The sequence below is a fragment of the Lathamus discolor genome, chromosome 3, assembly GCF_037157495.1.
Source record: "Lathamus discolor isolate bLatDis1 chromosome 3, bLatDis1.hap1, whole genome shotgun sequence".
Taxonomy (NCBI): domain Eukaryota; kingdom Metazoa; phylum Chordata; class Aves; order Psittaciformes; family Psittacidae; genus Lathamus; species Lathamus discolor.
The window spans coordinates 50,007,569-50,032,245 of record NC_088886.1 but is presented as its reverse complement, the minus strand read 5'-3'; the positions used below and the strand labels follow the sequence as shown (position 1 = coordinate 50,032,245).

Sequence of the window (24,677 nt, the reverse complement as noted above, 5' to 3'; positions counted from 1 at the left end):
CCTGTCCAGATGTGGGAAAAAAAAAAACCAACCAAAAAACCACTAAACAATTTCTTTATTGTTACAAAAGGAAAAACAACAATCTTTTAGATGCTTGTGGGTTTGCCTCCTGTCACGCTTGATCTAAGAGGCTTCATAACATACATGTTTACAAAACCCAGAACATGCAATTTTTGCTCATAATGCTTCCAAACGCATCCGTATTTCCAAATACATGAGAAGCAATTGCTTCAAACCAACACTGGGTACCTCGTAACCATTTCCAAAAGCCCCTGCTTACACCTACAGAGGGGAAAACATTGCTTTACTAAACAAAGCCAACTGTTACAGCGGTAAAGAAAGAAGCATACATCTAGAATTAAAAAAAACAATCTGAAAAAGTTACTTAGCACTAGCTTGGTCTTCAGACAGCTGTAGTAGCCACCAAATTCAGCCAGTGTTAGGAAGAAACCAGGGTGAAGGGAAGAAAGCAAGCAACAAGGAAGAATGTGACTACTCCACAAGCTCTTCAAGGAAGACCTATCATAGAAAATGCCTTTTGTGAGGTTTCCAAACCAAAATTTGTCTACTGTATTGTATGTTAAACAGCTTTGTGGTGTCTGACCCCACAGCTTTACTGCCTGAGCCACCACAGCTCTTAGTTGCTTCCACAGCATTCAGAAGCACGACTCTTTCATCTCACAAGCCAGGGCAAAGGACCTGGAAGATCTTACCCACATCAGCTCAAAGGAATGCAGAAAGGATGTAGTGTGACTGCCGTAATTTGCTTCTCACTCTGGATAAACCCTCCCTGGGAGGCTGGACTGCTGAAGATAGGACTGACTGGCTAGAGGGAGATGACCCAGCCTCCCTGTAAGTGACTGCATCTCTTGAGTCACTGTGACCTTCACAGCATGCCCCGGGGCTTGGGTTTTCATCCTCTCCCAGGTTTGGACAGCTTGCAAACATGGTAGTACTGAGGCAGACAGCCCTTAAAGGAGACAGGACTGACTCAAGGCATGTAGGTCTGATGACAGAAAGTGACCACCACAAACAGCACTATGATTGAAGAGAAGCCTTAGGCTTTATTTTCAAGATAAACATCAAGGGACAACAACTATGCAGGATGACAGAGAAAAGAAGTGGCACTGATCACAAACCCCACTTTGTCATACAGTCACCGGGGAAGCCTCTCTAGACACTGCTAGTTTCAACTAAAGAGTTCTGTTTGCTGCTTTCATACCTCAGCAGATGAAAGGTCAGTTGTTCCAAGACCTGAAACCACAGCACTGCCCTAGTAAAATCCTATTTATTATTTTAAGTCTTCTGAATGTCTGAGAGCAAGATTAATAAAAGGGAAAATAACAAAAGCCCATAGCAGCCAATAAGCTGCTAAACCACATGAAATTGTATATACTATTCACCAATTCTGGGAAACAAAAGATGCCAAAAGGAAAGAGGGAGTTGATCTCAGTGACAGCAACCAAGAAAGGTGACCAGCAGAACAGATTATCTACCCAGCAGCTTTTTGGAGGAAACTGCAAAAAGAATAGGTAAAAGCACCTGGATGTTATCAAAATGGCTGACGGAACAGTGCAGGAAACCTTGTTTTTAAAGATGGTGACTTCAGAAAAGTACCAGCTCTGACAAATTGGGCACTGGACACTTCTGACACTGTATAACAACCAGAAGTAGCTCCAGACAGAGAAAACAAACAACTCAACATGAAAAGCTGCAGTCTATCAGAAGCTTAACAAAACTGGTACAACACAATGAGAAACATCAGGAAGGGCAACCCAGGACATTTTTGATTTGTCCTGAGACACCCAAACATGGAACAGCAATTGTAAAGGCCTTAGGCTGAAGAGCAAGGAGACCGACCTGTGGTTTGACAGACACAAAATAAAGCTTACTGAGGGAGGCTGACTCAATCTTAATGCCAAACAATTTGGGTTGTATATACCTATACAAGCAGAGACAAAAGATGCAGTAGGACAACAAAGCAGACAGCAGTATGCTCAACTTGGAAAATAGGTTGAATGCTATTATCATTGTAACATAAGGAACTGGATACCACAGACCATGAGGTCGACGATGCCAGTGTCCTGTCCTTGCTGCTGCTGCATGCTCAGGAGATTAAAGACTTGCTAATGCATCCCTTCCCTGCTATACAGCACTCACTAGCCACCATCCCCTGATAAAGTCCTATTATCAAAAGAGCAGGAAACCAAGGAAGCCATACTAAATCTAAGCGATGCATTTACGTTAATCTATGAGACTACTGAACCTTAAAGTCAGAGCTTTCTAAACAGTCGTGATTCAACACTGTTACACTCCCACTGTCAGAACAGCACTAGGCAGATCCAACAGGAGTTAGCAGTAGCTAAATTACCATAGGTTTAGGATACACTGTACCTCTACGTGTTCCAAAGCTTTCTGCCACACGGACTGCTTTTCTTCAGCACTGTAGCCAGGCATGGACAGGATGTTGTGAATATAGTTGAAAACTTCTTCCTGTAGGGCATAAAACCATAGATGGCATAGTATGTTCTGTAGCACCACTAACAGCATCAGATATTGCTATGGAAGTCTTAGGTGACCTCAGGGCTAGACCTCTCTTAGCAAGTCAGCATAAATTATCTCCAAGCAAGATTATATGTCCCTAAATAGTTTTTGAGGAACTGCCAGGATAAAAAAAAGGCAAGAGGAACAGAACTGATGCTAAACATGTTAAGCACTGAGGTCAAAGAGAATTATTCTTCCTCTATTAAAAATGTCCCCCTCTTGCTCACAAGGGAAAAAGACAGGACATCACTCTTTAGCTAGGAGCATAGGCAGAGAAAAGTATGCTTCATCAGAGGGTACGTCAGTTTTCCCAGCATATTCCTGAATTGCTTTTCAACACTAGCCTGTCTCCCAGGTTCCCCTGCACTGTCCACAGCTCAGATGCTCTCTTGTGCCAGATTTTTTGACCATTTCACTACCACAACATATCTATTCTGACTCAGTCACCCACATAACTTTCAGCATAGTGGCTTTACAAGGAGTTGGTAAGATCCCAATTGCCAACTTCTGTTGGTGCTAGGAAAGAGAATACCTCAAAAACTGTGGCAGATATGCAACTTGTGCACATGCAGAAGGTAACTGCAAAGAGGATTCCAAATTGCAAATTAAGGGCAGAGAAAGTCTGTACAGGGGGAGAAAAGAGAATTCTGGTGGCAGAAGCAAAGTAGTATTGTTGTTAGCAACATCTGCAATCAATCCCATCCTGAACTCAAGTTTTATGTATTAGAATTATTTAAATTTAAAAAGAAAGGAAAACTCCAAAGCTTTAAAATCATCTCCTTTCCAACACACACATGAACAGAAAAAGCCTTAACTGTAACTAAGAATACTCAGCTGTAAAGGAGGACACTTACTAAGACAGAGAAGTACAACAAAAGAGCAGGGCTGTTGTGCCCATTTATGCTCTGGACAGCAGGGCAGGCTGCACTGCTGTGAAGAAGAAAGGGCAGAAGAACCAGATTTACTCACTTTTCTCAATGGATCACGCAGGTAACAGTCAATTATTTTGTCATAGCGAAGCTCTCGTTCATACATGAACTCACAAATCTGATAGCTAAAATGAAAAATACTTTCTGCATTAGGAAAAACACACCCAGCTGAGTCATCAGAATAGAGGCAGGTAGCTCAGATCCAGCACAGTTTGGTAGCACTCAGAAAATACAGCATGTTTTACAAAAGGCATCAGGAAGTATCTTGTATCAAGGTTTTCAGTACACAGGTTGGGTGGCTCCAGTTTACATGTACCATTTGGTATCAACTGCAGACTAATCAGCTTATCAATCTCCCTCTTTCAGAGAAATTATCATACAGAGTAAAGAAAGCTGGAGTTACTAAGGTAAGGGACAGAGGACAAAAATCCTTGAAGAAATCACGTTTCACAGGTTCTGCTGTTCACAGATCATCTTTTGCTTCCATAAAACACTCGACTAAGCTAGGCCAATCCACAAGACTACTCTGAAGAAACACACTGAAAATGACTCAATAATGTGTGATGACACAGCTCCCTACTATCAAATTTTAATAAGCATCTTAAGTATTTTGAGACTTTAGATAAAAAAAGATGCAAATGAGGCAGAACAAGTGAAATGTCTGCTAAATAACATTACATTATAGGTCTTTCAATTCTGATGGAAGAAGCTAGCTGGTGGTCCTGAAACAAGAAGAAAAAAAAAAAATATGCATTTCTTGAGTCTGATGAATTTGACTGAGTAACTCCTAGGACACACAGGAAAACGGGCATGGTAATCCCCACCACTGGACCTCTAGCCCTCTCATCCTTTGTAGTATGGTGGATTAATTCACATAATACCCAGATTCAAGACTTGGCTGAAGATGCTCTCATTGGCTGACTCTGCTCAGGCATAAGAGACTCTTTCTAGGAGTGTAAAGCATCTAAAGGAGATGGTGGAAATTTTAAGCTTTTCCAGACATTGTGTTTGTCTCTCCTACTCAATTCTAAAATAAGTACCATGGGGGTGGCTCCAGACCCCTTCATGCTTTTAAATCCACCTGTAGGTCTCACCCCAATGAGTCATCTCCATCTGTCAGTGGTAGAGCATTCAAATATACAACTATACCTTTGAACAAAGCCTGGGGTCTTGCATATGAAGTGCCAAAACTCATCAAGACCCACGGAGCTTCATGCTGAACAGTTTCCACAGCTCTACCCCCTCTTATCTTAACAATGCCTTCTGTAAGAACACCCAGTAGAGATAAGACAGAAAGACTGGACTAAATATAAACATATTAGATGAAGCATATGTGAATGCACAGAGAAAATCATCCCAAACACAGCTGCAAAGTAGGAACAAGAAATGTGGAGGAACAAAGCTTTGGAGGAGATTTAAATCTCATACACAAGATTTAAAGGCAACATTTATATATTGTACACAGCAACTTACAATTCAGCTTTTTCTGCCATTTGGATAAGACGGCTCTCTTCAAACTGTACAATTCCTCCTGCCTGGAGCAATTCTAAAAGGACCTGCAAATATTGAAGACCAATTATTTGTATTGCTCTAGCAGCTGCCATTAAAAGTACACTGCTCCTGCTCCATTAAACTTTGTGTTAACACAGAGCTTATTTCACGGACCTTTTTTAATTGTCTGTCCATTAGCTATGAAGGTCATAAGCTTTTCCAGGATTTTTTTTGCCTCTGTTCTTACTTGTCCAGCAGGCAATGCTGCGGTAGGATCCTCCTTCATTTCTGCTGTGTATACAGCACTGTCCAATTCACCCATGCGGGCCACCATTCCTATGCTAAGTGTCTGCTTTGGCACATGAATTTCAGCCAACATCCATTCTCAGGGAGGCCAAACCCTGCTCTACAGTGTGGTCATACTTGGTACTTAAAGAAACGTTTGCTTGAAGGCTATTACCTGCTGCCTCTCTGAATGGCGGGAGTCATCATCTGGACTGCACAGAAATTCAAGGACCTGCACAAGGATGTAGAAGTTAGCATGACTTAGGCCCGGGTAGCATAGCTGTTAGCGTAAACTCAACAAGCAGATTCTGAGCACCAATAATAGAAAGAGCAAATCAGAACACAAAGGTGCAATTTGAATGAACTATTCATCTGTGAGGTACTCTCTACTTGGTCCTGTAACTAAGGACACTTAGGAATACTGGAGCAACCAAGAACTGCTGAAAGACTCCAGTGAAGGAAACCCATGACTGCACCAGAATATAAAACCAAACTTTGGGGAACCCAGAGAATACAAAGAACTAGGGGACCCTGTGGTCCTGCTTTAGACTACATGCTAAACAACTGAAACCACCATGCTGACCCTCTTGACTTATCTTCTGGACTGAGCCATCTCTCTCCAGGAAAAGAAGAAATCATGTAATTAATAAGTTTCATATATCTTTAACTAAAGTGTTTAATCCAAATCTATTTAGCCTCCACAGAGTTTAAACTATGACAAAAGAAACATGGAGCTTACTGTGTTTTTGTGGTCTCTTCTACTCTGCTTCTTCAAAACCACAGCAAAGTCCCAGCAAGATGCTACATGTTTTATAATGCACCAGTACTTCCAGAATTGCTTCAGTCTACAGCACTAGCCACACTTTCTGTAGTGCTGTGCCCTCTCTGGGATTTTTCCCAACCTTCACAAACGAATACTTGCCTGGTCAAAAAGTGTCCTGTTCACAAACAGTGTGTTGTTGGGCTTGGCAAGCTGACGGGCAAGGAAAGTAAAGAGACAGCCAACTTGAGATGGAGTGAAGTCAGAATTCTCCACCATGACCTGAGAAGCATTACAGAGAAAAGGGAAAAATAAAAACACAAGTGATAGATTCTGCAGCTGCAACAAGAAAACCCTGTACAGCCCTTGTGTCTCCTCCTGCCCTAGACATCTACACAATGTCTTGGTGTTAGTCCATCCTGAAGATCAAAAGGTAAGCCACCTTCCACGGCATTTAGCTGTCTGACCTTAGGACAAACAGTGGATGTGCCCTTGCTAAATCACCTCTGTTCTAAACCTGAAGAGGCTCAACCTTCTGTTGTGTACTTAAGGGAAGTATTCTTGTATGTCCCTGATTTTTGGGTGTGAAGGGCCTCCAAGCTCATGCTTATCTCCATCTCTGTAGTCTGCTGATCACTGGACATGTAATAGAGCTTCTGAGCAGAGAAATGTCACATGAGAAAAAAAGATAAAATTAAGAATTACAGAAGGGAAGAAAATAATTTGACTTCTAGCCTCAGACACCCACCTCTTCAACTGTGGTATGCAGAAGAGCTGATCTAATGACTAAGAAACTCTAAAAACTAAAACGACTAAAAACTGTAGGTTTGGGGAAAACTTTCTTTTCTCACATTAAATTAGCTGTTAGTCTATAAATATTTTGGAAAACTTCTAACTGTGCTAACTTGGCTTGAAATTACAGAAAAAAGAATATCTAAGATTCACTACAAAAGGGATTTGAAACCCAACAAGTGCTTGTCACCCGTCAGGCATGTAGCAAATGAGTGTGATGCGTCCTGACTTGGTGTGTCATACTTCTAAAAAAATCCTCATCACTAAGGGAATATGAAATGCCCCTGTTTGGAGAGTCCCCATCTAAAAGTACTGGGGTTAGCTGGGAGGAAATCCATCACCTGAACAATTCTGTCAGCTAAAATCTAAGAATTGCTCATAGCAAAGCCTAGAAACAGAGCATCTCAGTTTATAACCTCATTCAGTCTAAGCTTGAGGGATACAATTGATTTCTTAAAGTGACCTAGAGCTCAAGATCATCATGAGCTGCTAATGGTTATCTTACACAAGTAGAGGCAGACAGGTAAGATACGTGAAGGTATCAAGTAGAGCTCTGCTTGAAATATCACCTAGTGCTATAATTCTTTCTTCATCTGAATTTTCTGTTTAAAAAGGCGATTTCCTACAGAAGCCTAATAATGCTAATAGCATTAGATATATGGCTCGCTAAAACAATAGACATGTTTATACATTTTGGCTCTGTTTTTCACAAACTGGGTCCTCATTAGTCCCTGTGAACGTGAAAATACCGCACCTCTGAAACAGAGCAACCTTACAGAGGCTGCAGGCCAACCACGTGGATGTTCTAAAAGATGATATATTTGGCAAAGTTTAGATCAGCATTAGCAGAACATCTGTGTTGACCAAACAATTTTAGAAGTGCAGCTATTTCCTAAGAAGACCTTTTTTCTCAATTATAAATTTAAATAAAAATTTCAAAGATTTTTTATTTAATTTTTATCCAGAAGGACAGCAGATTCCAGACTAAGGGACCAACAGCTGTCATAACACCAAATTGTCTGTCTGTAGATGCATTTAATCCTGCAGCAGTTCTCACAATTGCCTTCCTTTCCCCCTCCAAGAGCAGGGCTGGTGGACATTTGCTACATGACCAGCAGCACAGAACAGGGCTGTAAACATCTCCATCCAGCCTATACAGTGCAACAGGAACACATTCCACAGTAGGTCCAGAACACAGCTGCAGTATGCCACCTCCTGCTGACGACAGCTAAAGACACAAAAAGTCATGGTCTAACCCAGCACAGAGCTAACATCCTACTCAGACAGACTCACAAAAGTTCCCCCACAGTGGCATTATCTCAGGGCCTCCAGCACAGCCTGCTGCAGCAGCGCTATCACTGAACTCACTCACTGGTGCCCTTGCTCTCATCTATCAGTGACGAAAGTGACTGGGAAATGCTACTTATGATATATTTATACATAAACAGCTTCCAAGTGGAGTTACTCATTATTAATGCTGACAGCTTAGAAGGGGAAAGCAAATGGCATTTGGCAGAGATAGGTTTTTAATGAGAACATTCATTGTTAAGGAACATGGTTTGCAGATGACAAGTGATTTCTAGAGCACCAGCCTGATAACTCTGACATTCCTCTTCTCTCGCATAAAGATAGGCCCGTCATTCTGGGTATGTTACATCTCAAACACAACATTTACAGATAGAGGAAGCAGGGTTTTATCAGAAGCGCATTGGCACCCTGCCAAGCTCAGGATTCCTAGGACCCTTTTTTCCTCTCAGAAGGAATCAGGGAGTGGAATCAATGAGAAGCTTATCAAAATAAAATTAACAGGGCAGAAGAGAAATCTGACAATGAAGTACAACCCAGGTGAAATAACAGACAGGAAAGGAGACCTCTCTGTCACCATATTTAATGTGCATGAAGCATCACTTCCAAATATCCAACTGACAGCCCTGGCTGAGGTTAAACTACACTCCAGCCCATCACCTTCTTAGAGGTGTCATCCGTAGCAGGACTGGGACACCTCATCCAAGTTACAGGCTTTGCTGCACAGTGTTATACATAATCACTTAAATGCAAACACAGAGGTTAATTTTTAGGCACACTCACTTTCAGAAGTATGTCCACAATTCTCTGTTGATATTCCACAGCTTGCTTGTCATTCTTAAAGTCTTCAAAAGTCTGCATGAAGCAAAACACTGACACCTTGAGAAGAATGCAGTCTACTGCCAACCCCAGAAATACAAACAGACACAAAGAAGCAGCCATATCACAAAACTGACAATGCTTTTGAATCCCCTCTGTGCATATCACCGAAACAGCAGGTTCCAAGACAAGTTAGGTAAAAGGTCCAATAGACAGAGGAAATTTGGAAAGGAAGAAAGATGAACCTTTATGCAGGAGAAAGATGTAGGTACTAAAATACTCTTTCCAAATGCATTATTCCTGTTTCACCTGTGCTTTAAAGATGGCTTCTGTTACCAGTCTTGACTGTATAACATCATGTTCATCAATTTTTGCTTAAGGACATAAAGAACTACAATTATCTCCTCTGATATCTTATAGAACACACACTAAACCTGTTCTTGCATCAAGCCAATAACTTCTGGTTTAGCTAAAGAATGAACTTTTTAAAAGGAATTTTAGAGATCATGCAACTATGACATAGATGAAGGAAGAACTGGGGTTGCATTTTTCTCTTGGAGGAGATCAGTGATCTCTTACCAGTGCAAGAACATTAAGGAATTCCCGAGTGTCGAAATGCAGCAAGGTACGAACATAAGGGTAGACCTCTTCATCCACAGATCCCTCAGTTGAATGCAGCCGGATGAGAAATTCAAAGACCTGCAATGAAAATTCAAACAGACACAGCAGATGTCCTCTGAGTTTCAGAAAACTGATAGCACAAGCACAGGGAAAAGCAGCATCATTACCAGCTTTGCACTTCAGCTTTAAATCACTTTAGGAGCCCCTCAGTGTTCCTACTTGAATGATGTTTTCTTCTGCTTGTTAGCAGGAAAAAAAGTTCCCCTCCTTAGACTCACTAACCAATAAAAGATCAATCAAAATCTAAGATCAAGCAAAAATTAAGGCTTATACTTGCAGACTGAAGCATATGAAATTAGGTAACTCCCTCCCCTTTTTAGCATCTTTCCTGGGAAGCTGTGCAACTCCTCCTTATCCAGGGCACAGCTCCTCTCCTTGTCATCTGTTCCCCTGGGAAGAGCCAGTCAATCTGCCTCCTCACTCTCATGCTCAAAGCTTTTGGTGCTGCAAAGACTGACTTAGGTGCTGCCCAATTTTGTCTCCTCCACTGACTTCATAGTTCCTGAAATACGAGCATGTCTTTCAAAATGAAGGCAACTCCCTTTATTGAACCACCGACAGAGGCATCCAGACCCTTCCAGGGAATGAACAGGGCAGCAACAGCTCCAGTTGTCTCAAATACACTCACAAGAGCCCTGGCTACCAGCAGAAAGAGAGCAGACTGGCTAACACTCATGCATATGTATTAAAATACACACTGGGATCCCATGGAGAACTGTCAGGCAACACGAGCTTCCCAGCCATCTTCAGGAAATGCCATGTTCTCTCATGTACTCATATTCTGAGTTAATTTTCCTGTCACCACAGTGGCAGTGAAGCCAGAAGGAATTAGCAGCTTGACTTTCAGACCCACAGCCTTCCCTGCTGGCCTCCTTGAACCTTCTATCCACCCTGCCAGCTACGAACAAGTAAGAAAAACAACCCAGACTGTGGCTAGAGTGCGTTCAAGTATCCAGACAGAAAGGTGTCACTGAAGTCAAGTTCTCAGGAACAGTATCAGAGGTCATTGAAAGGAGAGGTTGATGGCTCTTCCCCAGAGCTACTGCTGCTGGGTGGGCTATCACTTCCCTTCAGGCTATAAGCCACAGTCTGTTGCTGTGCCAGCTCTACTCTGTGCAGTGGGCAACTTGGTAAGGACAATGACAGAGGGCAATAGCCTAGCGCTTGATCCAGCAAAGGGGAGCAGACTGGTTTGCATACTCTGTGAGAAAAGCGTCTACAATAACCCAGGGCTACCACACACATACAGCTACAAGTTCTGGGTAAGGGAAAAAAAAATAATCCCAGACAACCAACAAAGAAAACCAAAACACCCCACCACATTCAAAAACAAAACAAGCAAACAAAAATTCCCCCAAAACCAACCAAACAAAACCCCTCAAAACACCCAAACCCACCACACAACTAAAAAATATTTGTTTTACTTTACTGCAAAAAGAAAATGCAAAACAGAAGGTGCTTCTTCTCACTGAAATCCTGTAACTAAAGTGAAATGCTAGAAACCCAAAAAAAATGCTTGCAGTAAAACTGGCCAGAAACTCAGGAGTTTTATGAGCACAAAGTGATCAGGAGCATCCTCTGTTTTAAGAAATTGTCAAGAGATGATTCCAAAGGAGTTAAGCTTTGCCTTAAGCCAAGCTTCAGACAGTTTAAAAAGAAAGAAATAGTCTGCTTGAAGGCTTTGATGGAAATAATGGACCAGGAAAGGAGATTTACTTTGGCAGTGACCAAGCCAACTTTCATGACATGTAACCTGCATGTCTAGTCATGCTTTTGGCATAAGTTCACTGTTATTCTAGCTAGGTACTAATCCCCAGGTTAGTCTTATTATCATGCTTATGATGAAACCATTAAGAACATGCTTACACCTGTCCTGAACAAATTATAAAGCATATGCAATAGTACTTGTTGCCTTGAAACAACCTGCCAACAACTTTGGCAATCCAGATGCAAAAGGTTATTTCTCCCAGTCGAAAGCTACTGGTGCAGAGTCAGAACAGTGCGATGAATCTAACTCAGCCAAAAATTGTCCACTGAACAGGGCAGCAAAGAACCACATGAAGAGATGCAGCTCCAGAATCAAACCTTCTCCCAAAGGGGGACAGCAGGATAAGCCTGCACTGTCATGGGCTAATAGCACACAGAAGCCTTAAGGCATTGGCTGCTGTTCCTACAGCACCCTGGAAAGATGACTGGAGTATTAGGCCACCATTCTTCCTAGTGTGACTAGGCAGAACAACAAAGAATAAGAGATGGATAGTCAGCCTTTGCTCAACCCACAGAATGTAGAACAAAGAGCTTTAGAGCCTATACACATAAAGACTTTTCTAAAGCAGTTAAGATTCTGCCTTATAACCAGAATGGCTGGACATGCTCAGGGCTAACTCTCCCAAACTAAGGTTTGCCAAGATGGGTGGATGAAGAGGAATTTAGTATCAGCCTATTGCCTCTTAACCAGAGATGGAACAGACTGAGAAAGCAGACGATCTTGCAGTCACCACAAGACTGGAAAATATCAAGCCATGGGTTGCTTCATGATTTTTCTCAAAAGAAGGAAGAAACTAACTACCTTTTAAGTTGTCTCAAAACAAGCCATGTCTTTAGCTGACAACTACAGGAAAAGGGAATTGTACAAGGATGCAGTTTGCAGCGCTTGACCACAACATGCTCTTGACCTCAGCTGAATATCTGCAGTAATCACAAGGCTGGAAGCTTATCTTCAGCAAATACAAGGTCTTGATGAGCAGAGACAAGCATGAACAAGTTTTAGCAACAGCCAGAGGAAGGAATATTTAGTTAATGTTCTTTGATGTTACCTCCCTTTCTACTTCTGTCCATCCCACATTACACACATTTGAAAAGAGGGAAGATCCCCCATATTTGACACGTTATAGTCAAGTTTAGAAAGAAGAGACAGCGACAAATTTCTGGTAACTTTGTGGTAAAGAATAAGGAAAAAAACCCCAACAAAACCAATCAAAATTAGTGCCACTAAGAACTCCATATTCCCACACTTCAATTTACAGTTGAAGGAAAAATACAAAGTTTATATGTTCAAATTGCAACAACTGTTTGATTTAATTTCCTAAAAGTTTGTTTGGTATTTACAGTGGTACATACTCATATCACAAGGTTACAGCTACTAGACTGAGAATAGTTTTCTACCCGACTCCCATGAAATAAGACATATGTACCTTCTTTTAAAAATCTAATACAGGTAAGTTCCTTTCCAAAAGGTTGCTCACCTGATTTTTAACCAAAGGTACCAGATCTTCAGGAATATCACCCAATGGATATGCACGGCCTGCCAAGCAGCAGCTAAAGAAAAGGAGGGAAAAGGCATTTTTAATACATCCTGACATAGAACAGATAATGAGTTAGTTTTCAGCATGCTTTTAAAATAAGCCAAATTATTTTATGAATCATGAAAGCAAGCATTGCAGACTGCATTGCTCAATAAGCCAATCCACTGCATGAATTTGCATCCAACGTATGCCATTCCACAGCACAAAAGGAATGGAGAAACTCAGTATTTCTCACAAAAATCTTTAATCTTGCATTTTAGGAAGCTGGAGTAATGCAGACTCTAATGTTCACCATCTTGAGTAGATTCCAGAAAGAGAAATTCCCTAATTAATCATTACCATGCAATCTCAGAATGACTCCTGCAAATGACACGCAACACAGAAAGCAGCAACTGAGCAAAGCTATTCCAAAAGGCATGGTAGAAAGGGCTAAAATACAGCTTTTCAGGCTGCAAGTCCTTGTTCAAGGAGCACTGTGTCACATGAGGGACAAAGAACGTATTCTAACAAAATTCTAAGATACGGTCTTGGTATATCAGCAGTAATCTGAGCTGTAAAGTTGCCAACTTTACCCTACCTCTCCACTCACACCATGTGTAACAAGAAGTTACAGTAACCTCAAGTCAGCTGTACAAAGTAGCCATTGCTATTGCACTCAGGCCTCCAAACACACTACAAGATTCTGCAACTACAGTGAGTTAAGCAGTTGGTGCCACCACTAGAAAATGCCTCACATACTTTCTAAAGGACCTTACCTTATATATACAAGCAGCTTGTTGCCCATTACCACCTGCTCATCTGCAAAACAAGAATTATTTGTTACCTTTTCTTCACAAGACAACAGACAGTTGCAATTCTTTTTCCCAGCTGTTAGCAAAACATTTCATCTGATACACATGGAGAGTTTAACACACCATAAATAGTACTAGAAAACCTTTCTGTTCTCCAAGACACTTACAGGGGACATGTATTTCGTTCTTGCATCCCTCTGTTGGAAGTGACTAGAGATATTCAAAACATCAAATACCCAAACTAGAAACCCTTACAGAGAAAGAATTCTGTACCTGTGAGAGACTTCCCAGCATTCAGCGGAGGAGCAATGACTTTGAACAGCTTCTGCAACAAGAAAGAAGGCAGTGCTCAAGCAGCTGGAAAACCTCAAAGCAAAGAATCTGTGTGGGTTTAAAGCAGAGGTCAATGGTGTATCTTCCCCTCAGAAAGACTGCTGTCTCATCATGTCTTACAATTAAAAGGCTGAGAACACAAGGCTCAGATGTGGCAAAGGATACTTTTTCCAGCTGATGTTATGACATATGAGAAAAGAGCCCCAGAGAGTGCTCAGTTTGGGTACGCAGAATGAGGACTCATCTAAATACTTAGCTCTAGAAAGCAGAAAAAGTTATTTGTACTTGTACAGCTAGTGCTAGGTTTCTAGAAGTCCTTTTAAAAATCATGAACACTTAAAGAGTATCTTTCCTTTGAAAAATCAAATTATGTTGTAACTGCTAAAAATTGGGCAGTTTAAGGTTTTCACACTCAATGGACCCAGCTCTCCTTTTCAGCACAACTGAGAAAATAGCAGTGTTTTCCTATCGAAGCATACTGATGTTATAGCTATAGTCTTCAAGAGCAATTGGTGTATCAGGCACATTTTCAGGATTACCAGCAGCAGCAGCAACAGGGCTTCCAGTTACAGCATTACTTGTTTCCATTGCTCTTTAATACATATTAATATACTATGGCATCAGCAGAGGAAGAACAGGATGAAGAAAAAAAAGCATGAGGTGTTCATACAAGCTCTCACACCTATACACCCATCAATCCTATTGTGTAAAACACCAATGCTTTCTCAGCACATCATGTCACATAGGCCAGGAACACCACAAGCAACAAAGCTGTTAGAAGACATCATCTTGTTTTATTGCTGCTTTTGTTTCATGTTTGTTTCAGTAACACAACTAAATTTCCTGCTCTAACTTTGCAGAGCATTGCCGCCTAAGCAGGGCAACTTGTGTTCTAAAGCATCGTAATTATAAACGGCTTTTCTCCTCTACTACATCTAGTCAAATACACTGCATATATCACGGGATTTCTCCCTTGAATTAAAAAGAACAAGAATATCTACACACTGAGTGAGAAGATAATGCATTGGGTTTGAAATGCAGTTTCTCAGAAAGAATACGTCCTGAACACACAAAAATCAACTCGTTGCACTGAACATCTTTCCTACCTCCATGGGACTAATGAAGTCATTCATCCCACTGTTATAGACATAGATCATGGCATCATAGAGATGGTTTTCCCAGCACAGAAGAACTACCTGCAAGGCAAACAAAGCATAAAAGAGATATACAGCTGCTCTTAGCTCACAGTTTTCTTATTTCCAATTTGATCCAAGGGACACATGGCTAAGTTCTGTTACAAATTAGTGACCAACAGGCATGAATGGCTTGGACTACGTAAATTTTGTCTGCTAAAAGGTGACACCTTGTTTTCCACGTGCTAGGCTGTGCTTAAAAACACGAGAAGTTTGCATCAGCAACTAGGGTATGCTGTCATCTTTTACAGGAACTCAATACAAGAGCTCACCTGCTGTATGTCCAAGCTGGTGATATCCATATGTACAATGCAGGCTTCCAAATTTTCCAGCCTATTCTTGTCTTGGAAGTGAAGCAGCAAGTCTTTCATCACTTGAGGTGTGATTCCCATCAGCTTATCACTTAAGATATATGGCTCCAAGCACTCCAGAAAGATGCCTTTAGCTACAGAATTCTCACTCATCTTATCATATACCTGGTTAAATAATAAATCCCTAGGAGGAAAAAAGTGTTTAGTTATCAAATAACCTTATTAAAATCTCCTTATCTGCTTTCTGAGGGCTCCAAATTAAACTCTAATTTCTCTGTATTTATCAAACTCAGAAGCAGAATGCCCTGTTCAGCTCCTTTACTGATGCAAGTTACAGGTAGCTACACAGAACCAATCAGCTATGGATGCTGCAGCAAAAAACCCTGCTGTCAGAGGGGAAATTACAACAAGAAAACAGAAAACATATCAGGGTGCCTTCTTTCTTAAGGTGATGGTGTGGGGGAAACAGTTTGAATCAAATTCTTCCTCAACACATCAATGAAATTTTAAGACACTTTGGAGTATTTAGTACCCTGACTCTAGTATCAGATTTTCAGCATTTCTCTAAACTGTGACATGATATACGATATGACAATGACATTATACAATTCCTCTAAACCATGTGGTATTATAGGAGACAGTACTCAGGACTAAATGGATTTAGGAGACTTGGGAGATAGGCTTGCAAACTCAGACTTACGTGCGCTGGAGTAAGAGACAGTAATCAACTATGACAGGCACCACGTCCTAAGAAAGAAACACAAAAAAGCTGTGGGGATTGGCAAAAATCCTGCCAAATAGCACAACCTACAGAGCACAAAGGGAAGCCTGGCCAATACAGAGCAGAATCAATGAGTTATTTGAATCAGCTGGTAGCTGGCACAGTTACAGGTTTTCCCATATGCTGTTTCATATGGAGAAAAACCCTAGTGACACTTCTGCAGAAGACAGAAAGCAGGTTCTGCTCTGCTGCCTAGCCATAGCTAAGTCCTGATTTCATCAGTGCACACAATAGATGAGAGTGTTCAGGTGAACCACAGCAGTACTATTCAAAACTAGACAATTTTTGCAGCAAAGTCTGATTAAAAAATTTCAAGATCTATACAAGAGAGTCCTCTAGAGCATCATACCTGAAAATGTTGCTCCATAACCTGGATTTTCCCTTGGTCAGGACATTTCTTCAAAGTCCGATCAGCATAATGGAGAAGGACTTCAACCATCTGAATTACAATAAACAAGAAAATTCATTCAAATCCCAGACTACACGCCCTACTTGATAGCACATTTAATAGACTTGACTTGGAGGCTGGCAGCACTGTAAACTTTGTTGTCCCATTTTGGGTATGACCTACTGTGGGCAGGGAGAAGAGGCTGCCAGGAGACAATGGTATGATTGGCATAGAAGTGGCCTGGTGGGACACTGAAGGCCTACACTAACTTTAACTGTTCCAGAAACTGGGCAGTCTGCCAGCAAATTTTCAGGCAGATGAACACATTTGGAAGCACAAGACTCATGTGGGTCATGTTTTTACACAAAGCTTAAGTTACAGCATCTTAAACAGCAAAACTTATTTACCTGAAAATAAAATACACATGAAGAACTTGTATAGTTCTTCAAAGTACAAGCTGAATAATTACTCCAATAACTGTGTATTTTTAAACATACCCTTCCCAGAAAAAGGTTCTTCTAACAATCAAGCAGGATCACTCAATCAGTTTATTCCATGTCCATGTATACATGGAGCAAAGTTTCCATCTTGAGTCACCAAATAAGCTGCTAACTTACTAACCAAAAGTCAGGAAATTCTGGCGTTACTTACAAAAAAGGTTTCTCTCCACTGTGAAGGGACCAGAGATCTCAAGGCCTGGATGATAATGTCAAGTTTTGATTTGCTAATGCTGCAGATTTTATCCCCGCCTTTACATAAGAGGTATTCCCAAGTCTCCTCTAAAATCCTGCTCACAATTTTAGCAAGAGGTGCACATGTACATGTTCTAGAGTTAGATGGATTAACGTTCGGAGGACAGAAACCATTTCTTCCAGGAACACAGTATCACATCAGTATACATGAAAATCCAGTTAGGAAGAGATCAGTGACTCACTCTGTCTGCAATCACTGCTTTCCGCTTGCTTGTGTCCCCAGACAAGCCTAGAAAGAATGAGGGGGGAAGGAAAACCATGAAGCTGTTCTCATCTGAGCTACCCGTGGAAAGATAAAAATCCCACAGTTAAGATGCTAACACCACTACCATTGAGATGCAGAGGTCAGGATATCTAAATAACACAATTTCTTGTTCTACTTGTAGCCCAATCTCCTGAAAAGCTTATTCTCCCAGTGTAAAGACTGTTTCAGCACAGGAATGGCAAGAACAGATCTGAGTGCTGTTTAATGCTGAGAAAACAATTACTGAGGACTATCAAATGCTGTGTACATGAGGCTAACTGCTGGAGGATGACTTGATGCAAACAAGCTGAATTAAGTGCACTATAAGGGAAAAAAAAATTTCTTATATGCCAACTCAAAAAGACAGTAATTCTTTGAATACTGAAAAACTATCTGCTTAATTGTATCATAACCGCTCCTAAAAACAAGACACATTTTGATATACCAGCAATTTCACAGCAGGAGGATCTTATCCCAAGAACTTGAGTCTCATCTGTCAAAACCATCAGACGTTATCTGCTGAAAAGTCGATGTGTCCAGTCCAAATCAGACCATTCAAGTGGCAATTTCTGGCATAATTAACATGTTTATCATACCAAGCTAAGTGTTCAAAAAGCATCCTCCTTCATTGGTGCCAAAGCAGTTCTTTCAGTCAGTATAGTCAGAGGTGACCTCAATGAAAGTCCCTGCTTGGCAGAATTGACACAACATCACACTCAAAATTACCTAAAGGTCATGCATGACCTTCAGTAGTATTTTAGCAGGCTAGATATTCAACACTGGATCCACTTCCTTAATGGCAAAGTGACAACAGAAATCACAGCACAGACCAAGTCTAATTTTCATCTGAAAACAGTAGGCTGCTAAGAGACTACGACTCTAAAAAAGCTGAATCAATCCACATAAAGCTGTTGTTTCTGCCAAACCCAAAGCAGCACATCCTACTTTCTCTTCTTCAATTCAATTATCTTTTTCTCTGCCCCAGAAAAGTGATTTCTGTACACACATGGGTTAAAACCCTTCCACGGTGGTTTCAATAAAAAAAAATTAAAAAACCCCAAACCCAAACTTACCTACCACAGCCTTCGCTTTCCCTTCATGAAAAGACCAAGCTAGAGCCAGGGCATCAGTGAGACGCTCTTGTTTCAGAAGGTGGTCAACTCTCTAAAATAACAAGTAATACTGGAACTTAGTATTACAGAAAAGGCCAATTTACGATCAGCACTTCCCAGTGACACTGTGCATGGCATTTGTAAGACCCTACCCACAGCAGTATGTGCCACAGGTTCAAGAAACTGAGCAGAGGGGAGGTACAGAGAATAGTAACTGGGAAAGAAGAAAGGAATGGAAAGATGCTCTTACAAAAGAATGATGAAGAAGCTTCGCTTAGCCTTGCAAAACAAAGTCTGAGAGAGAACATGCATACATCAAACAAACATACGGTGAACTGAAAAGAACAGCACAGGAACAAATAGGCATAAATGGATCACTAAGAACTTTAATGTGGAAATTAATGAGGTTTCAGCTGTGAGAGAAATTATGTTAAAAAAAAAATTATCTTCTATCAACAGAAACAAGGATCTAGAATCCAATGAACTTTCTAGGTAGTCTGTGTTGGATTTTATGATGTAGCTCCTGCAGTAGCTGGAGACAAAATTCAGTGAACCAGATTTCCTTCTGCTCCTGTATACGTATCTGGCAGACAGAAGGCTTACATTTACTCAGTCCTCCAAAGCCATACATTGCACTAACTTCCTAACAGAAGCCGACACATGGCAAGGCATTATGTCTCGCTTGGGAGAACAAGGTCTCCATTCAGCCTGCAAGTTTATGCAAGGAGTCCCACAGCATCCCACCTTGGAAAGCAGTGTACCTATGGTGCTGGCAGCACGTAGCAATCAGGAATCCTGAATACAGTGCTCAGAACATACTTCACAAACGCTCCCACCCTCCTCTCAAGCAATTCATACCTAAGCTGTACAGTTTTCCTCTCAACGTACCTCTCTCCAGCTTCTCAATGTCATGACATGAACAGACTAGAAAAGAAAGGGAAAAAAATAATTTAGATGAAAGTAAGTAACGCAATTCTCAAGCTCAGCATGGCAGGAATAAATTGGATGCTCATATTTAACAGAAAATAACGCCTCACATGGCCTTGCAACCCATGTGTTCCATGATACTGTCCCTCCATTTTTCCACCATTTCCACATGCTATCCCATAAGCCATGTCTCGCTTTTCCACAGACAGCCTGCACTGCAGGACAGGGAAAGTGAACATGATATTCCTTTTATCATTTCATGCAGTGGAGTCTAATTTTCCCTAATGTCTTATTTTCTTCTGTTTACTTACTAGTGCATTTAGGACAGAAAAACTGAAGCTTAGGACAGAGGAGTAATGTAATGCTAAGTCTACCCTGAAGGAGCATGAACCAGGATGCTGTGAAACTATGACCATGTCTCATTTAGCCCATACCTTGGCTAAAACCAAATTATTGCACATTTCTTTAATCTCACAACATGTAGTAGGACAAGGGGGAATGGCTTTAAATTGACAGAGGGGAGATTGAAATTAGATCTTAGGAAGAAATTCTTCCCTGTGAGGGTGGTGAGACAGTGGAACAGGTTGCCCAGAGAAGCTGTGGCTGCCCCATCCCTGGCAGTGTTCTAGGCCAGGCTGGACAGAGACATAGGCAACCTGGTCTAGTGGAAGATGACCCTGCTTGTGGCAGGGGGTTAGAACTAGATGAGCTTTAAGATCCCTTCCAACCCAAACCAGTCTATGATTATGATGATTCTATAAGCTCACAAAGAACCCATCCTTTATCCACATCTCCATAGAATAAAAAATTGCCTTTCTCCAGAAGATGAGCTACTATCAACAGTGAATGACCTGTATTTTTATTTAAAAATCCCCATATCTTTACCTTAGTTCCAAGGTAAAAGATCTGACCACCGCAGCTACTGATGGACTGGTAACAAGCTTTCTCTCCAACCAGTGCCTACAGGGAGGAAAGTTACATACAGGTAAACCTCCTTTTCATTTTTGTAAAGTTTCCCAAGAAACATATGCATACACTTGAACTTTAGAGACACTTTGCAATTCAAAAATCAAAATGAGGACTGGGAGAGAACACCACAGATTGCTGGGCAGCAGGAAGTAATAAAATTCTGCTGTCACTCCTTCCTGCTTGTGAATGCAGCTTAAAGTGCTCCTGAGCTCTCATTGCCCAGAAAACATGACAGAATCATAAGGACCCTCAAGCATTGCTCTGTGTCTGTCTTCAGAAGCAAAAAAATTTATGGGGGCTCTTCCCTTACCATCTGCTTCTTCACAGATCTTCCTCAAGAGCAAATGTGTAGGAGACAGAGATGGAAAGAATACTGAAGTTGCTACAACAGAAGTCTGAATGCCAGTAACTAGTGTTCGAAAGGCACATTTACAATGTGAGAAATGGAGGATCACATCAAAATTAGAGATTTTACCCATGGGCAGTGCTTGCTTCCCACTCAGCTGTAGAGTTACACAGTGTAGTTATTTGCCCCATGCTTTTCTCAGTATGGTCAGGTAGCGAAGCTTCCTGGATCTCTTCCCACTGCTGAAAAGTGTGTCCATTCCAGGGACTTTCATTAAGCAGAGTTATTTTGTAGATTCACAATAGCATTTTAACAGGCAGCACTTATTTGGGCCTGTTAGTTTGTCAAGCCACACATCTCTGGCTTTGAGGGTAATCACCAGAAGTCATCACAGGACATGGGAGAGCTTCTGGAATTGAATGCAAGATTATTCCACGTAATGACCTATACCACCTTAGTGCCAATCTCTAGCTGTGCTCTACAGGCTGTGTAGAACACCTGTGTCAGGTTGTGCCGACAATTCCAGATCACATGGCAGATAGTACATAAGCTCATTCAGACTAGTCTCCACCTTCTGATTCTTTCTTCCTCAATATGCATCTGCAGCAGAAATAATGACAGCAATGCTATCACAGGAAGCAGATAAAGCAGTGAAAGCCAGATAAGCAACATCTTTGTAGATCTAAAAGGCTGCAAAGACTTCTCCATAGATCTGGCCATTCAGATTGGAAGAAGCGCTCTTCTTTGCTGCTAAAGAAAACCATGACAGCGAGGTCTTTCTTTCTTAAGAAAGTCTGCCATTCTGCACTGAAGGCACTTCTCCTTGGGCTTCTGGAGCTAAGTCATGACCATATGCTGGGCCTGAAATTGCTACAGACCCACATGAGCCTTCTGCTAGTATTTTAGGCCAGCTAGTTTCACAGAGCTATAGCAGAATTGAACAGGAACCAACTTCTCTAGCTGTGGAATTTCAGAACCCCTAGGCTATCTCTGGGGAAGGAATCACTGGGAGGTTGAATGCAAGGACAGAAGGCCCTTTCCTACACACAGTCTTGGCAAACTGTTTCCAAAGCAGAAGAAGCCTTTATTCTATTGAAAGCAGTAACTTTTCCCATAACCATGACTTAAAAAACCCTTCACAATTCCATGGCAATATAAATACCACATCAAAGCGAGTTTGCTAAAGGCACATGTGAGTCACTGGAGATATCAGGAGGCACTGAAATTAACACCTACTTCAGAAATAAAACATGTCCAGACACCACAAGGGCCAGGGTGTAAAAAATAAATAACAAGCATGAAAATCAAAATAAAAGAAAGACAAATAAACAAAAAACAGAAAACACGATGTTTGAAGTGTTGCAGCTTCAATGGCAGGGAACATTTACTGCACAGACACTGCTATGGCAGAGTATTTGTGGCACACAAAGTAGAAAAGCTTATAGGTATCTCTTGAAGAATAAAGTACATCAGCTTTTTTTCCTGTGCAAAGTATTCCAAAGCTTGGTAACTTAAAAGCAGCTCCCAAAAAACATCAGTGCACAAAAAGAAACACGAGCTGTCTGTTAGCTTACCACATCAATACCATGTATGATTTTTGCGATACTTCAAAAAAGCTTTTTCCAAAGCTCCAGGATTGCACTTAAGAGTATATCTGAAACCGAGCTACCTAACACAAGCAGACAATTTGTGCCTACCAGGGCTTCACTGACATTGCCTCCCGTAGCCAGGGATTTGAAGTGGCTGCTGTTGTATACCAGCTGCACTTCTGAGATCTCTATGGTCTCCAGCTCCTCCTGTGTCTGACGATCTATAACATGCAGCTTCTCCACACTGTCCAGAAGCACAGCTGTCCGTGAGTTTATCCACTGAAAAAGCAAAAAAATCACAGATTTCAGCAACACACACACAATTTGGGGCAAACCAAACAGGCTCTGACCATATCCGTGAGTATCAATTGTGGAAGTTCTAGGATGGCGAGTCACTTCACAACAGCACCCACACATAACTCCAAAGGTAAAGATAGGGAGGATCCTTCTGGAGTATCAGCTTTTACATTGAGAAAAAATACAGGGAACCTTCTTACAGAAAACACCTGGAGACAAATGGCAATCCACAAGAGTTCTTGTGCTCCTGGTGCACTATTTATGATCTAGCACACTTTCTGTCCAAAGGTCTGAAAACCAAGACTACTACAACACCTCAATGCCGGTTCTCAAGTCCCTTAAGATGGAAATATGGCATCAGGACACATTCAAAGCCTGTCATTCACATTCTGTGGCATTGACTTTAATGTTTAAAACCCTGCAAATAAAAAGACATTTTTTACACCACTTGCACAATATTTTTTATAAACAGCCAAGCATATTTGCTCACAAACTTCCAAAAATTCCAAAATTCCAGCTGATGCGGATGTCTATCTTGGTATTTTGGCTTTTGATGTTTTACTCACTGTATTCCGTAAATGTGTCTTAGAATCAAACTATTTTCTTTTGGTGTTGAAAGCATCGAGCAGTTTTGGTGCTTTAGCAAACACTCACATATGGAAACACTAGGATTTTATTGAGCCGATTACACAGAAGCTTGCATTTTTTTAACTGCGAATATAGAATTAGAAAAAAAAAACAAACAAAAAACTTTCTTGCCATATTCTCTCTGGATCTTGAAAACATTTTCTCCACAAGGCCAACCCTCCGTCCCAAGAAAAGGGAGCATAGTTGCCTCCCTGCTACTATTTTTTTATCCTTTAGCTACTATTTCACTCGTGCTGATTTTCCGCTGAGTCCCAAGTTTAGTGGCACTTTCATTAGTTAGCTTCAGATAACATAGCCACTTCTTATGCTACGTTTGTAAAGCCAATGGTATAGAACTAAGGGCTATTGAGATACATTTACAAGAAAACTAGTGCAAACCAGAAAAAAAATAGCCATTCAATACTATTAAGACTCACAGTAAAATTGATGAGGTCATAGTGCAGATGAAGCTGCCTCTGCTTCGTGACATGTATTGCACCAGTATCATCTCTCTTCACCTAAAAGAGAAATTGGACAAGTCTGACTCAAACTCAAGAGGCTTTCTTGAGCTCATCTTCTCTCTTCCCAGAGGGCATCACACCAGCTCCAGGAGTCTGAAGCTCTGCTCAGACACATTGAGTGCACAGTAACAGCACACACACTTCTCAAATGAAGTGTAATGTCTCACTTTCAAAAGCACTCATGCAAGTGAGGAAAAGGAAGGCTCTGAGCAGGGGACAGTAAAAATACATGCCCTTTGCTGGGTCAGTTTTAAACCATTTCCTTGTACTACAAGAGTTGGATGCCATAAACAAGTTGGCACTACATCTGCTCAAGGGATTATTCTCCCCAGTCCCACCTCAAGTATTATCCAAGGCAATTCAATTTCTAAAAGGGGTATAAGCCTCCAGTATTCATACAGAGAGCACTAAAGGATGACTGGTTCTCATCCACCGACTCCCAAGAGACCCAGCCCCACTGGAATACTGAATTGAAGGGAGATATTGCATGACAACTGCCAGTCAAGGGTTCTCTCAGCCCATGCAGGAACTACTATATTTTCTGCTAATTAAACTACAGAACACTAATGTGAAATTGGCTTTAAT

The 24,677-nt window shown here is 41.2% G+C and overlaps 1 protein-coding gene across 2 annotated transcripts in view; it reads right to left on the bottom strand.

Moving 5' to 3' along the window:
• The window catches only part of VPS8 (VPS8 subunit of CORVET complex), a 76,203-nt gene that overhangs the window by 32,724 nt on the left and 18,802 nt on the right, over positions 1-24,677 (bottom strand). The window contains exons 13-32 of one of the 2 annotated variants that reach the window (XM_065675132.1): positions 24,009-24,089; positions 22,756-22,926; positions 20,629-20,703; positions 19,705-19,740; positions 18,778-18,868; positions 17,643-17,689; positions 16,670-16,759; positions 16,240-16,286; positions 15,501-15,723; positions 15,142-15,231; positions 13,976-14,027; positions 13,667-13,709; positions 12,852-12,924; positions 9,505-9,624; positions 8,890-8,961; positions 6,172-6,291; positions 5,425-5,481; positions 4,947-5,029; positions 3,514-3,598; positions 2,395-2,493 (exon numbers count right to left, since the gene is read on the bottom strand). In XM_065675132.1, the coding sequence (XP_065531204.1) occupies positions 2,395-2,493; positions 3,514-3,598; positions 4,947-5,029; positions 5,425-5,481; positions 6,172-6,291; positions 8,890-8,961; positions 9,505-9,624; positions 12,852-12,924; positions 13,667-13,709; positions 13,976-14,027; positions 15,142-15,231; positions 15,501-15,723; positions 16,240-16,286; positions 16,670-16,759; positions 17,643-17,689; positions 18,778-18,868; positions 19,705-19,740; positions 20,629-20,703; positions 22,756-22,926; positions 24,009-24,089 (1,755 nt within the window). Of the gene's footprint in view, positions 1-2,394; positions 2,494-3,513; positions 3,599-4,946; positions 5,030-5,424; positions 5,482-6,171; positions 6,292-8,889; positions 8,962-9,504; positions 9,625-12,851; positions 12,925-13,666; positions 13,710-13,975; positions 14,028-15,141; positions 15,232-15,500; positions 15,724-16,239; positions 16,287-16,669; positions 16,760-17,642; positions 17,690-18,777; positions 18,869-19,704; positions 19,741-20,628; positions 20,704-21,187; positions 21,437-22,755; positions 22,927-24,008; positions 24,090-24,677 lie in introns of those variants that run through there. The other variant, XM_065675133.1, reaches the window with a different exon arrangement.